Below are 14521 nucleotides of genomic sequence, written 5' to 3'. Positions count from 1 at the left end.
CCATACAAAAAAGAATGAATTTTATGAAGTTCCTGGAATAAGTTCAAAATGCAAGGATTTATGCCATTTTTAAAGGTACATAGCTGCCTTATAGGCGTAAATAAATTACCTCATTTTCGGTTCCCACATCCAGAATGACAGGCAGACATTTTTGAGGATTCATCCCTCCGCAAGCTGTATATAGAGCCAATTTACCCACAGGGATGCCCATGCCATTACAGCCAAGGTCTCCCAAGCCAAGAATACGCTCTCCATCAGTCACCACAATGGCCTAGAAGAAAAAGAAAAATTACCTATTAACAGGTTTTCACAAATCCTGAGAAACAATTTCTGACTCTACTTCTGAAGTAACTACTAGTGAAATATTAAGCTGTTAAAAAAACATAAATTGAATATATATGAAAAAGATTTTATAAATTGTAATTGTGGAAGAATAAGGTGAAGAAATGAACTTGATTTATAAATATGCTTAATTAGGTTATTGAAAAAAGAAGGGCATGTGTGCACATAAAGATTCAAACATACCAAATAACTTAAGTTTTCAATCAAGAGGAGCAAGTAGGTAAAGCATAAGGAAATAAGAGCTCACACCAGGAACCAAAAGAAGGTGGTTTTGCGCAAGAGTGTCCTTAGTAAATTACTGCATAGTTACTGAAGAGATTGAGGAGGTTACACCTCTGCCCTAAATGCTCTGATCTTTAGTTTATGCATCCTGGCACTATCCTCCTATTTTTACAACAATCTGACCCATTCTCCTTAACTCCTATAATCACTTGATATCTTTGAAACATGCCCAGTACAGTCTGCTACTTCTCTTACCTGAACATTTTCCACTAGATTTAATGAATTTTTGTCTGCTTCCCCCCTCCCTCCCTCCCTCCTTCTTTCTTTTTCTTTTTCTTTTTCTTTTTCTTTTTTCCGAGACAGAGTCTTGCTCTGTCGCCCAGGCTGGAGAGGAGTGGCGTGATCTCAGCTCACTGCAACCTCTGCAGCCCAGGTTCAGGCAATTCTCCTGTCTCAGCCTCCCGAGTAGCTGGCATTACAGGCGCTCACCACCATGCCCAGCTAATTTTTGTATTTGTAGTAGAGACAGGGTTTCACTGTGTTGGCCAGGCTGGTCTCAAACTCCTGACCTCGTGATCCACCCGTCCCAGTCTCCCAAAGTGCTGGGATTATAGGCATGTGTCACCACCGCGCCCAGCCTGCTTAGTTTATTTCTAATTAACTTGAATATTTATGAAGCACATACTTTAATCATGTGGAGATTTTAATTCGATGTAATTTGATATCATTATTGAACATCTTTGTGATCATGTCAATTATATGAATTTAAACAAAACCAATCTGATATCATTATTGAATATCTTTCTGATTCATGTCAATTATATGAATTTAAACAAAACCAATCTTATGAAACACAATTTATTAGTCTACAAACTGCTACACTCATCATATTCAGAGAAATGTGGGAAAATGTCAGTTATTTGGCCTTGGGTGAATTTTAAGCTTCTGTTTCTTATTGGTAAATTGGGAGTAATAAATGTACTTTTCTGAGTAGCTGTATAAAATTGGGAACTGGGTCTTTTTGCTTACCACCGTACATCAGCACCTAGTACAGCATTTGGCACACAGTAAACAATCAACAAATATTAGTAAATTGAATAAAACTATGATTACATAAAATGAAATCATGATATATAAAGAACTTACCACAGTACCTGGTACATTACAAATTCTTAAAAATTTATAGCTATTATTACTATTATTTCATCAGAGCTAATTATAAAGTCATAGCATTTTAGAAGTAAAGAGAAATCTAAAGTATATTCCATCTATTCCTCTTATTTTATAAATTAGGAAACTGAAAAATCAGAGAACTGAAATAATTTCGCTAAGGTGATTTACTTGATTAATATCAAAGAACCAGACACCCACATATGTTAATTCCTAGTACAGTGCTCTTTTCACCATACCACATTGCAGAATATATTTTAAAATATATTTCTAAGATATTTTATTTAATTTCCTGTTCACCTATATTATTCAGCTCTTGCAAAACTATCTTAAAAGCAAATACATTTGGGAGGTAGGTGAAAATCATTTTTGCATATTCTATACATTTGTCTTTGGAAGATTTTTCATGTCAAATAGCAATGGATCAATATGTGATGCTCTTTTGGAGGAAGCAATCCGATACTACTGGGTTAACTTAGCCCTGATTTAAGGTAAAAAAGATAAATACTGCAGAGAACTATAACTTTGTTTTTTAAATTAAATTAAGGCCAAATTTTCAAAGTCCTAATACTTCTAAAGTGTATTTAACAGACAGTTTTATTTATTGCATTACCACAAATAGAGGTACTTTTACATATCATTGATAATATATAACTTTTATGAATGTGATCTTTACATAGGTAAAGTCCATTTGGCCTGCCTATACTTACAAATATTTTTAATGATATGTTTTATAAGAAAAGTAATATTGTCATTTAGCTTAGTTAGCTTAGTCATTTAGCTTAGCTTAGTTATGACCTGAATAATAATTTATAAAATGCTTTCCAAATTTCATCGAAAGTGCTTAAACACAGAGAGGTGTTATTTGGTTTCAAAATTCTGAAAAAGGAATTTCAAGTGGCATACCTTTTCACTTATTTTTGATAGCTCATCTATGTTAAACTAAATATATGTCTTGAACATGAAAAAAAAAAAAAAAAAAAGCAGTCCACTTGCGGTAGCTCACACTTGTAACCCCAGCACACTTTGGGAGGCTGAGGCAGGCGGATCACCTGAGGTCAGGAGTTCGAGACCAGCCTGACCAACATGGTGAAACCCCGTTTCTACTAAAAATACAAAAATTAGCCGGGTGTGGTGGTGAGTAGCCTCCCAGCTACTCGGGAGGCTGAGGCAGGAGAATTGCTTGAACCTGCAAGGCAGAGGTTGCAGTGAGCAGAGATTGCACCATTGCATTCCAGCCTAGGCAAAAAGAGTGAAACTGTCTCAAAAAAAAAAAAAAAAAAAAAAGTTCATTATTTCTTATTTCTTCATAACTTTTATTCCCTAAGTTCTTCTCTCAGAGTTATTTATATTATTTAATTATATACATATACATGAACATTTATATGTGTAGTAGTTTGAGAAGTTTTTAAAATATGTTTTGAGACATTTGATATTTATGCTTTATTACAAATGTACATTTATGGCATTAATTCATAAATACTTCCATATAAAAGAGTAGATTTTAACAGTAAAACAATTCTCTCAAAGAAAAAAGTTTTGTCACTTAAGTAGTTTATCACTAAATTAATATTCTCTTGCTTTTTTTTTTTAACCTACTTTATCTCCTGCTTCAGAAAAATGAAGCAGTTGGATGTTTTCTATACAATCATTAAGTCACAACTGCAGGATTAATGTCAGTAAGACAACTACAATTCTATCAGTGATGTCCATTTCTCAGAAATTAAATCTTCACCACACTACACAAATTATTATCTAGGCATTACCTAAATAGAAACTTCTGTATGAAATATGCAGATTTCTGCTGAACACACAAAGATACTCTCCATGTGTCCTGTCTTCATCCCTTCATTTAATTTCCCAAGGCCCATCCTCTTGTAGCCTACCTAAATGCAGAAGCTTTGCATCTTTTCCTGCTTTCCTGAAACTACTCTAAAATCTGTTTCCAGTGAACCTTGTTCAAATATTACTAATACAAAGTGATTTCCTTGTTAAATATGACATTCTATTTGTTCAAATCTAAATCTTTTTCTGAATTTCAAAACCTTTTATAATTTGATTACCCCTTAAACAATCTTAATTCCACTATATTCCAATATTAATTCAGATTTAGTCAGGCCAGTGAATTTTCTTATTGTCTAAAAACACCCCATTCTCTTACTGAACTTGATACCTACATTCATCTGTTCCCTTCTTAGAATAGTATGTTTTTCCCTTTCTAACTATCAAAGGTTGGATTTAAGTTCCGACTTTGCTACAAAAGTTTTCTTAACTATTCCAGCCTTCTCTAAATAATAATATCCTCAGAATGAATAAATAAGGCACTTATAATACCACATAGTTTGATTATATTTTGCCTAATAATTGACTTTATTTCATGGGTACTTTCAAGTATATAGTGAGAGACCATATAAGATGTACTTATCTATCTTCAGCATTCTTTTACAGTCAATAGCTGCCATTTACTAAGTACCTACTATGTGCCAGGCACTACACTAAGACTTTTAAATAAAAGAGGGCATAGTTAGGGATAAGAACATCAGTAAGGGCCCAATATTAAGAGTCCAAAGGATAAAAGTAGCCTATGAATAAAGTTAAAGATGTAGAGATCAGCTAGTTGGAAAAACAAGAAACATGGTGTGATAGCTTTCTGCCTAGCTGTTACGATTACAGGGATATTGACTAGAACTCTCTACTGCAGAACTATTTCCTATATTGACTTGTTAATTCTTTTTTGTTTTTTGTTTTTTTTTCTGAGACAGGGTCTCAATCTGTTGCCCAGGCTAGAGTGTAGTGGTGTGATCATAGCCCATTGCAGAATCGAACTCCTGGGTTCAAGTGATCCTCCTACCTCAGCCTCCCAAGTAACTGAGACTACAGGCATGCACCACCATTCCAGCTAATTTTTAAATTTTTTCTAGAAATGGAGTCTCACTATGTTGCCCAGGCTGGTCTCAAAGTCCTGAGCTCAAGCAATCTTCCCACCCACCTCGGCCTCCCAAAGTGTTGGGATCACAGGCCTGAGCCACCACTTCTAGCCAACTTGTTAATTCTTTAAATCTCCTTTAGGTCCTGATTAAAAGTAAACATCCTTAGGTGACCAGACATTTATGCTTTATAGAATTAAGATGTTTCTTAGGGTAGTTTCTAAGACCAGAATCTGGATAACATGGTCTTGTTGATAGCAGAAAAGCTGAGGAAGCAACTTAGGTGGAGAAAGAAAAAAAAAAAAATGAAAGAAAATTGAGGACATTGGAAATAATAAAAACCACTTTAATTTACAAGTTTTCCTAGCATGAGCCCTACAGAACCAAATTAATCAATTATAGCCACAATACTCAAATAGGAAAGATCACCCAGGCATGGTAACTCACACCTATAGTTTCAATACTTTGGGAAGCTCAGGCAGGAGGACTGCTTGAGGTCAGAAGTTCAAGACCAGACTGAGCAACACAGTGGGACTTTGTCTCAAAAAAAATTAAAATCATTATTAAAAGATCATGAGTGGACTTACATTCAGAGGTTATACCTGAAGTGCCTTTGTACCACCAAAAGGCATTGATTTATTCCATCCTGGTAGCAAAAGATACCACAAAGTTGCTAGGCACTCAACAGAAAGGAAAGAGGGAACCAAAGGGAGAACAAACACTTCTCAACTCCCTTAGACAAGGAAGATGGCATAGCCCTGTGTCTAAGAACAGGGACTCAGAGGCCAGCTCTGGGGCCTGTATGGAGTTCCCACCACTATCTTAGGCTACTTTGTAACCCATCTGTGCCTTTCTTTCCTCAATCAATTATCATTATTATAAGAGCTAATCCATGTAAAAAGTCTCATTCGGAATGCTACCAAATGTCAGGTACTATTATTACTTTTATTTTCATTAGCTCACTTACAGAGGGAAGTCAAATGAGCTACTTAAAGTCATAATAATAAAATAAATGAATTAACAGACTTTTTTTCTTGCCTACTTGGATTCCTCCTAGTGGATAATTAAACACAACAGATAGAATTTAAGGGTTTGCTTAAAGAAATTCAGATGCTCTCACATATTCAACATTTATCATTACTTAGAATGGAGGTACTAAGAAATTAGATAGAAATAATAGGAAAACTTAGTATCTAAATGGCATCAGAATAAAATTAACCCACTATGTAAAAATCAAAGGGATATAAATTAGGTGATATTCACTAGAAAAGCTAATGAATGCTACCTATTATCATGAGAATTGTCAGTATGTTTTAAACCGTTTTATGGGACAGAAAAAAGAAAAAATTTGCCATAATGGAAAAACATGATAACTTACCTTGATGACATCTTCTGGCCATGCATTGAGAACCGAAGCAATATGCCCTCGATCGTGGATACTAATAAAGAGACCTCTGGCAGAAAAAAAAAAAAAAGGAGTAGTTTACATTTACTTCAGGCCTGTCAAACTATCATGAATATCTTAAACATTTTCTCAAACAACAATTTAATCTATCTCAATTTTTATCAAACTGGTGAACATTATTTCCTTAAACAAATAAGGGGCAGGAACTCTTATAAGTAAGGGAAAAATTACTTGAAATAATATATTGACATCTACAGTAAAGGGAAGTTTGTTTTCTTAGATATTTTAAAATTTTTTTAATTAATAAACATTCACTATTTTTATGTACAGAGAATTTAGATAGCATTATCAGTTCCACTCACAAATTCATTTAGAATCTGTCATGATATAATATACATAAAAGCACTTTGAAAAGCAACATGTAGCATCTGTAAACAGGCATTTTCAATGTATATTCCACTTAATCCATTTTCAACACGAAGATGAGAACATGTGTTAGAGATGGCTGAAGTGACCGACTAATGCTGAGCAGCTCTTTCATGTAGAGCTCACTTGATTTCTTTGATTTGTGATCTTAGTTGCCGTTTGCAACTCTGTTATTTATTCTCAAGTCTTTAACACTGTTTGTCCCTCCCATTTCCTACAAAAGCTTAACAAGTAACTTCACAAATTAAATTAATAGAATTTAAAATATGTAAATGCCTTATCCTCATTTAAAAGTTTTGCTCTAGTATTGTTAAATATAACTCAGATATAAAGAACCACATACAGCTTAATGAATTGTTATAAGACAACCACCTTTCTACATAATATTCATTTAAACAGAATCTTGCCAGCTACCCAAAACCTATCCACATGTTTTCTTCCAAAGACTCTTCCTTTCTAAGTGTAACCACTATCCTCACTTTTATGGTATCACTTCCTTTATAGTTAATGTATTGTTTTATATCACCAAATCATAAACCTTCCGTAGGCACTATTGTTTAATTTGGTAGAGTTTCCCTTAATATGGATTTGGCTAATTAAATCCCTACCATATAGATTAACATGTTAATCTTTCTTCTGTATTCTTGGAAAATTGGTAATAGAAAATTGAATCTAGAAGCATAATCAGATTCATGTTCAATTTTTTTGGACAAGACATTTCATGGTTTGATGTTATCAGAAGGCACACCATATTTGGTATTCCTTTTTGTGATGTTAGTAGCTTATTTTACTAAATGTCTAAGTTCATGAATTAATCTGGAATTACAAAATGGTGATATTCCAATTATATCATTAATTATTTATTTACTGGAACACCCCTTTTAAAAGAAATTTCACCACATCTATGGGTATCCAAAGACATGGCTGATATAGAAAAAGAAAAAATGCTCGATTTTCTTTATCAGTTTTTAAATTAAAAAGCTGGTTAACTAGATTTCTTCAGAAGTTTCCACTTAGTTGTTGTTGTGTGTATGGTTTTGTTGTTGGTTTTTTTTTTTGTTTTTTTTTTTTGTTTTTGATCAATTTGAACTCATGGATTTAAACATATTTGATGTGTTTCAATCCATTATAGTTATTTTCCTTATTGATATTCATATTATTTCATCTTGAGCAAGTGAAAGACTCTTCATGCTGTCCCCTGAGTCCTTTTGACGTGACTATAGAAGTTTTTGATGGCTTCCTTGCTCTGTTATGATCAAATGTCAGGTCTATTTTGAAAGTTTTCTGCCCCAGACCTAAAATGAGTCATTTTTCTAACCTGTTTCCTTGAGCAGAAAGTGGTTTTTCAAGAATACTATCTAGGTAATAGAGATGCCTACTGCTACTGATTGGCAAAAGTATTGTTTTAGAAAAATCACAAAAAGTGTTGATAAGATTTACTTACTATTTATGGCTGCAAATTTCCAACTGGCACTCTTCTCTTGTGAAGTTTACCACCCACTACGATGTCTTAGCAAATTTAACTTACTATTCTCAGAGAGGACAATTTTACATCTTCTTTCTCCTCACTCTTGCACACCTGTTCCTCTGTCACACTTTGTTGATAATCTAATCTTGAATTTCAAGAGAAGTAGATGCAGTACGGTAAAAACTACTTCATCATTCTAATATAAATTCCACTAACCCATCTGCTTCTTTTTTTTTTTTCCCACAACTTCTGCCTTCCCTCCTGTTATAAGAGAAGAAATTTTCCTACCATTATTAAGGCCATCATGTTTGCTCAGGATCCTATCCCATCTCACCTTTTCAAAGGCTTCACTCCTGTAATTATTCCATCTCTATGCTACATCACTGCTTTTTCTACTGGAGTTTTTGGCACAAAAACCTGTGCTATATTATCCATCTTTTCAAAACATTGGATTTTATCCCCTATTCTCCTCTGATTCATAGCAAATCCTTCAAAAGATTTGCATATTTTTATTGCCTTGGTTTTTTTTACCATCTATTCTCTCTTCTATCTGTCGATAAGGCTTTTCTTCCTCACTTCTCCAAAGACAACTCTTACTAAGTCACTGACGAGTCTCACCTCAGTGCAGACAAAGGTCAGCTCTCAACTCCCATCTTATTTGACCTCTTGACTGTGTTTGACATTGTTGGCTTTCCCTTTTGTGAAACACTTTCTTTTCTTGCTGCTGAAATACCACATTTGCCTAGGTTTCCTCCTAATCACCACCTGCTTCTTCTCAGGTTCCTTTGCTGCCTCCTCCTCCTCATCTTCTTCTTAACGTTGAACTGTTCCAGGGCTCTATACTCCTCTCTTCTCCAGTTATATTCACTGATGTAACTTAAGCACCCTCATGGTTGGTTGGTTGTTTTTGAGACAGTGTCTTGCTCTGTCACCCAGGTTGGAGTGCAATGGCACAATCTTGGCTCACTGCAGCCTCTGCCTCCTGGGTTCAAGCTATTCTCCTGCCTCAGCCTCTCGAGTGGCTAGGATTACAGGAGCCTGCCACCACGCCCAGCTAATTTTTGTAGTTTTAGTAGACATGAGATGGGGTTTCACCATGTTGGCCAGGCTGGTCTTGAACTCCTGACCTCAAGTGATCCGCCTGCCTCAGCTTCCCAAAGTGTTGGGATTACAGGTGTGAGCTACTGCACTTGGTCTCTCATGGTTTTAAATATCATATTCATAATAGTGACTCTCAAACTTCTATCATCACCCTAGACTTCTCCTTGAGCTCCAAACTATAAATCTAACTACCTACTTAATTCTTTCTCATTATTCAATCTTCAGCTAAAATCTTGGCTCCTCAGATAACAGTAGTCAGTGCACTTCCACCCCAAAATTTTTATTACCTTCATAATACTTAAAAATATCTGGAATTTTTTATTTATATATTCAAATGTTAACTGTCTGTGTCTTCCCTGGCATCATCACTTAGCGTACATGTACACACAAAGCGGTAAGGTGCTTCAGTATACAGACTCTATTTTGCTTACATATGTAACCCCAATGCCTATAAGTGTGCTAGCAATTAGTATGTATCCAACAATATGTGCTGACTTCAGTGCTGAAAAATAAGCCTTTTATAATCAAATATTATAAAGCATAGAAAACATGAAATAAATCCAGACTTATACTGACTCATTAAGTAACCAAAAATTATGTCAGTGCTATAGGAAGATTACTGATGACTGTCTGATTCAACAAGAATATTAATGTACTAAGCTGACACTACATTATATCTTTTCATGGTTTTCTTGCTGTTTCATGTGAATGTATTTTGTTTCTCAAAACTGATTAAAGTTCTTTATAAGGTATATATTTCTTTCGGATCCTTGTCATAGTACAATGTGAGCCTATAAAATCAGCAGGATCTCAATAAATAATTATAAAATTAAAGTATTTTTGGACTTTTTAAAGAAGGCGTTTTTGTTGAATTATTAAGATGTTCTTGGCAATACACTATTTTTTGTTTGTATAAATTTAGGGGGTACAAGTGCAATTTTGTTACATGCATAGCTTGCACAGTGGTCAAGTCAGGGCTATTGGGGTATCCAATAATATTTCTCAGGAACTTGCGAGTTAGCCAAGGTTTTCCAAGTAACACTGGTTTCAGAAAATACCATTTTTTAAAATAAGAGAGACAATGAATTACACTAAAATTAACACCAATTAAATGCCAATGTTTACTATATCTGAGTTCAGCTTCAGGAAGAGAGTCATTTGGCCACCTGTAATCTCTTGCACTGAGTAGAGATTCATTCATAGAAAGAATTATTACTTTTGAAGAGAGCTCAACAAATAAAGGACCTGTAATGTCCCACCAAAACCAAGCATTTTGGGAGAGCTATTTGAGTTATTTGCAAAAAAATCGAACGAGATATCCAAAAGTGTTTTGGTACAGAAATGACTCATACTTTCTGGTGGAGAGTTGGATATAAAACATTAATTTTCAACATACACATATATACAGCTGAAAAATAAAAATGCTTAAATAAGAAAGGTATTTATCAACATTTTTAAATGAATGGAATTATAATGAATACCTTTTCACCATCCTTGCTATTCTTGATCAATTTAAAATGTTTAATTTTAAATATGCCAACTAAAAATACTCATATTTTCACTCTTATTTCATGTTAGAACTAAGACAATTTTATAATATGAACTCCTTTTTCATATATACAGTTAAAACTTGTCTCATAACCTCTTCCTTCAAAACAGATTTGGGAGATGAGATAATATTTTTACTTCTTCATGTTATCTCAGATAATATCCTTAAAAGTTTGTTTCATATCAAGATAAAATTCACCTTTTTATAACATGCAACCTTCTACTGTAATCAAACTTGTCTTTCATTTTGGAAATAAGTTTGCGACCCTGATCCTAGATCAGTATAGGAAGTAACTATTCTGAAATTTTCTTAATAACCCTCTGTTCCATTACAGAAGCCAATTTTACTATCTTTCGAAATAAAAAAAGTAAACCCCACATTTTTCACAAAATATGAGTATGCATTAGTGAGCCCGTCAAGTTAACCCAGTACTGAGTTATATACCAAAGGTCTAGATTGACAGAAAAAGAAGTACTAAAAAAAGCTAACTTCAAGTAAAATGTAGGTCTAAAGATCAGGAAATAGTTAGGATAAAGATGCAGATTTAGGATAGATACGCCTAGAGTTGAAAGGAATAGAAGAAATTATTAAAGGGGAAAGAAGAGAAGGCCAAGGAAAAAAACATTACAAATTAGTACCCACAACAAAAGAATAAGGTGACTAAGAATGGTCCTTGAGAAGAAAATAATCTAACAGGTAAGACAACCAGTGTTTCTGAAGCCAAAGGAAGTCAAGGGGAAAAAAAAGTTAAGAAAGTATAGATCAATATGATCATTAAGTGCAATAAATTCTTTGAATTCTTTGAAGTACATTACATAAAAATGTATTTTTTCCGAACTATGATTTAAATGCCAACATGATGCCGCATCACTACCAAATGATGTAATGCATTTCCTACAAATAAAAATATTCTCATACATAATCTTTTTTTAGAATGATGTATTATTTTTAATAAATTTGTATTTTCTATCATCAGTATTACTATTCATTGTAGGGTATTTTTTTATGCCCAATGCTAATATGCTATGACTTAGTAAAATTAATTTCCCCTAGGATTTAAATAACCAGATTAATAAATTGTGAGTTGTAGAGAGTCCTGGAATTGCCTGAATTGACATTAAAATATTTGTTTTGAGAAACGTATTTTTTTTTTTTTTAGAATTTCATGGTCTCTTAACTTTTAAAAACTGTATAATATGTGAAAGTATTCTTTTTTTTTTATTATACTTTAAGTTCTAGGGTACATGTGCACAACGTGCAGGTTTGTTACGTATGTATACATGTGCCATGTTGGTGTGTTGCACCTATTAACTCGTCATTTACATTAGGTATATCTCCTAATGCTATCCCTCCCCCCTCCCCACAATAGGACCTGGTGTGTGATGTTCCCCTTCCTGTGTCCAAGTGATTTCATTGTTCAATTCCCACCTACGAGTGAGAACATGCGGTATTTGGTTTTCTGTTCTTGCGATAGTTTGCTGAGAATGATGGTTTCCAGCTGCATCCATGTCCCTACAAAGGACATGAACTCATCCTTTTTTATGGCTGCATAGTATTCCATGGTGTATATGTGCCACATTTTCTTAATCCAATCTGTCACTGATGGACATTTGGGTTGATTCCAAGTCTTTGCTATTGTGAATAGTGCCACAATAAACATAGGTGTGCATGTGTCTTTATAGCAGCATGACTTATAATCCTTTGGGTATATCCCCAGTAATGGGATGACTGGGTCAAATGGTATTTCTAGTTGTAGATCCTTCAGGAATCGCCACACTGTTTTCCACAATGGTTGAACTAGTTTACAGTCCCACCAACAGTGTAAAAGTGTTCCTATTTCTCCATATCCTCTCCAGCACCTGTTGTTTCCTGATTTTTAAATGACTGTCATTCTAACTGGTGTGAGATGGTATCTCATTGTGGTTTTGATTTGCATTTTCTCTGATGGCGAGTGATGATGAGCATTTTTTCATGTGTCTGTTGGTTGTATGAATGTCTTTCTTTGAGAAGTGTCTGTTCATATCCTTTGCCCACTTTTTGATGGAGTTGTTTGTTTTTTCCTTGTAAATCTGATTGAGTTCTTTATAGGTTCTGGATATTAGCCCTTTGTCAGATGAGTAGATTGCAAAAATTTTCTCCCATTCAGTAGGTTGCCTGTTCACTCTGATGATAGTTTCTTTTGCTGTGCAGAAGCTCTTTACTTTAATTAGATCCCATTTGTCAATTTTGGCTTTTGTTGCCCTTGCTTTTGGTGTTTTAGACATGAAGTCCTTGCCCATGCCTATGTCCTGAATGGTATTACCTAGGTTTTCTTCTAGGGTTTTTATGGTTTTAGGTCTTACATTTAAGTCTCTAATCCATCTTGAATTAATTTTCATATAAGGAGTAAGGAAAGGATCCAGTTTCAGCTTTCTACTTATGGCTAGCCAATTTTCCCAGCACCATTTATTAAATAGGGAATCCTTTCCCCATTTCTTGTTTTTGTCAGGTTTTTCAAAGATCAGATGGCTGTAGATGTGCGGTATTATTTCTGAGGGCTCTGTTCTGTCCATTGGTCTATATCTCTGTTTTGGTACCAGTACCATGCTGTTTTGGTTACTGTAGCCTTGTAGTATAGTTTGAAGTCAGGTAGCGTGATGCCTCCAGCTTTGTTCTTTTGGCTTAGGATTGTCTTGGCAATGCGGGGTCTTTTTTGGTTCCATATGAACTTGAAAGTAGTTTTTTCCAATTCTGTGAAGAAAGTCATTGGTAGCTTAATGGGGATGGCATTGAATATATAAATTACCTCGGGCAGTATGGCCATTTTCACTATATTGATTCTTCCTATCCATGAGCATGGTATTTTCTTCCATTTGTTTGTGTCTTCTTTTATTTCACTGAGCAGTGGTTTGTAGTTCTTCTTGAAGAGGTCCTTTACATCCCTTGTAAGTTGGATTCCTAGGTATTTTATTCTCTTTGAAGCTATTGTGAATGGGAGTTCATTCATGATTTGGCTCTCTGTTTGTCTGTTACTGGTGTACAAGAATGCTTGTGAGTTTTGCACATTGATTTTGTATTCTCCTACATAATCTTAACCAGAAAATTAATATTGACACATTATTACCATCTAATCCTCAGACATCATTCACATTTCACCAGTTGTTTCAATAATGTCCTTCATAATAAAAAGAGTAGTTCAAAATGTTGTGCAGCATTTAGTCATCAGGTCTCTTTGGTCAATGTTATTTCCTCAGTCTTTCCTTGACTTTCATGTTATTAATATTTTTGAAGTTAACAATTTAGTGATTTTATAGAATGTCCCTCAGTTTGAGTTTGCATGCTGTTTGCTCATAATTAGATTCAGATTACACATCTTTTGCAGTAATATTACAGAAGTGATGCTGGCTTCTTCTCACTGTTTACTATCAGGTAGCACCATTGCCGACTGGTCCTATTAGTGATGATGTTCACATTCATCACTTGATTAAAGTGGTGTCCTTCAGGCTTCTTTACTGCAAAGTCATTCTTTTTTACCTTCATGGTTAACAAGTATTTTGTGAAAGATTCTTCAAAACTCTGTAAGTATACTGTTTCTTCATCCAACTTTTAATTTATTCAGATCAGTATGGGCTCATGGTTTATTATCTTATTCGAGGGGTTTCAATTATTGCAAATATGATGTGTCTGATGGCCAAATCATCCCAAATTTGCCAGAGGGAGGCCCTTCAAGCTGGCTTCTATGGCTTTTCAGGTATCCCGATTGTGATGGTTAATACTGAGTGTCAACTTGATAGGATTGAAGGATATAAAGTATTAATCCTGGGTGTGTCTATGAAGGTGTTGCCCAGGAAGGTTAATATTTGAGTCGGTGGGCTGGGAAAGGCAGACCCAGCCTTAATCTGGGTGGGCACAATCTAATCAGCTGCCAGTGT

The 14521-nt window shown here is 34.6% G+C and overlaps 1 protein-coding gene across 1 annotated transcript in view; it reads right to left on the bottom strand.

The window, feature by feature from the left end:
* The window catches only part of LOC105495831 (malic enzyme 1), a 229187-nt gene that overhangs the window by 126252 nt on the left and 88414 nt on the right, over positions 1-14521 (bottom strand). Inside the window, exons 4-5 of the mRNA XM_011765679.3 lie at positions 6040-6115; positions 110-271 (exon numbers count right to left, since the gene is read on the bottom strand). Of these exons, the coding sequence (XP_011763981.2) occupies positions 110-271; positions 6040-6115 (238 nt within the window). The remainder of the gene's footprint in view (positions 1-109; positions 272-6039; positions 6116-14521) is intronic.

Source organism: Macaca nemestrina, chromosome 5 (genome assembly GCF_043159975.1).
Source record: "Macaca nemestrina isolate mMacNem1 chromosome 5, mMacNem.hap1, whole genome shotgun sequence".
Taxonomy (NCBI): domain Eukaryota; kingdom Metazoa; phylum Chordata; class Mammalia; order Primates; family Cercopithecidae; genus Macaca; species Macaca nemestrina.
Note: the sequence above shows the minus strand (reverse complement) of the source record. Positions and strands in the feature narration are given on the sequence as shown.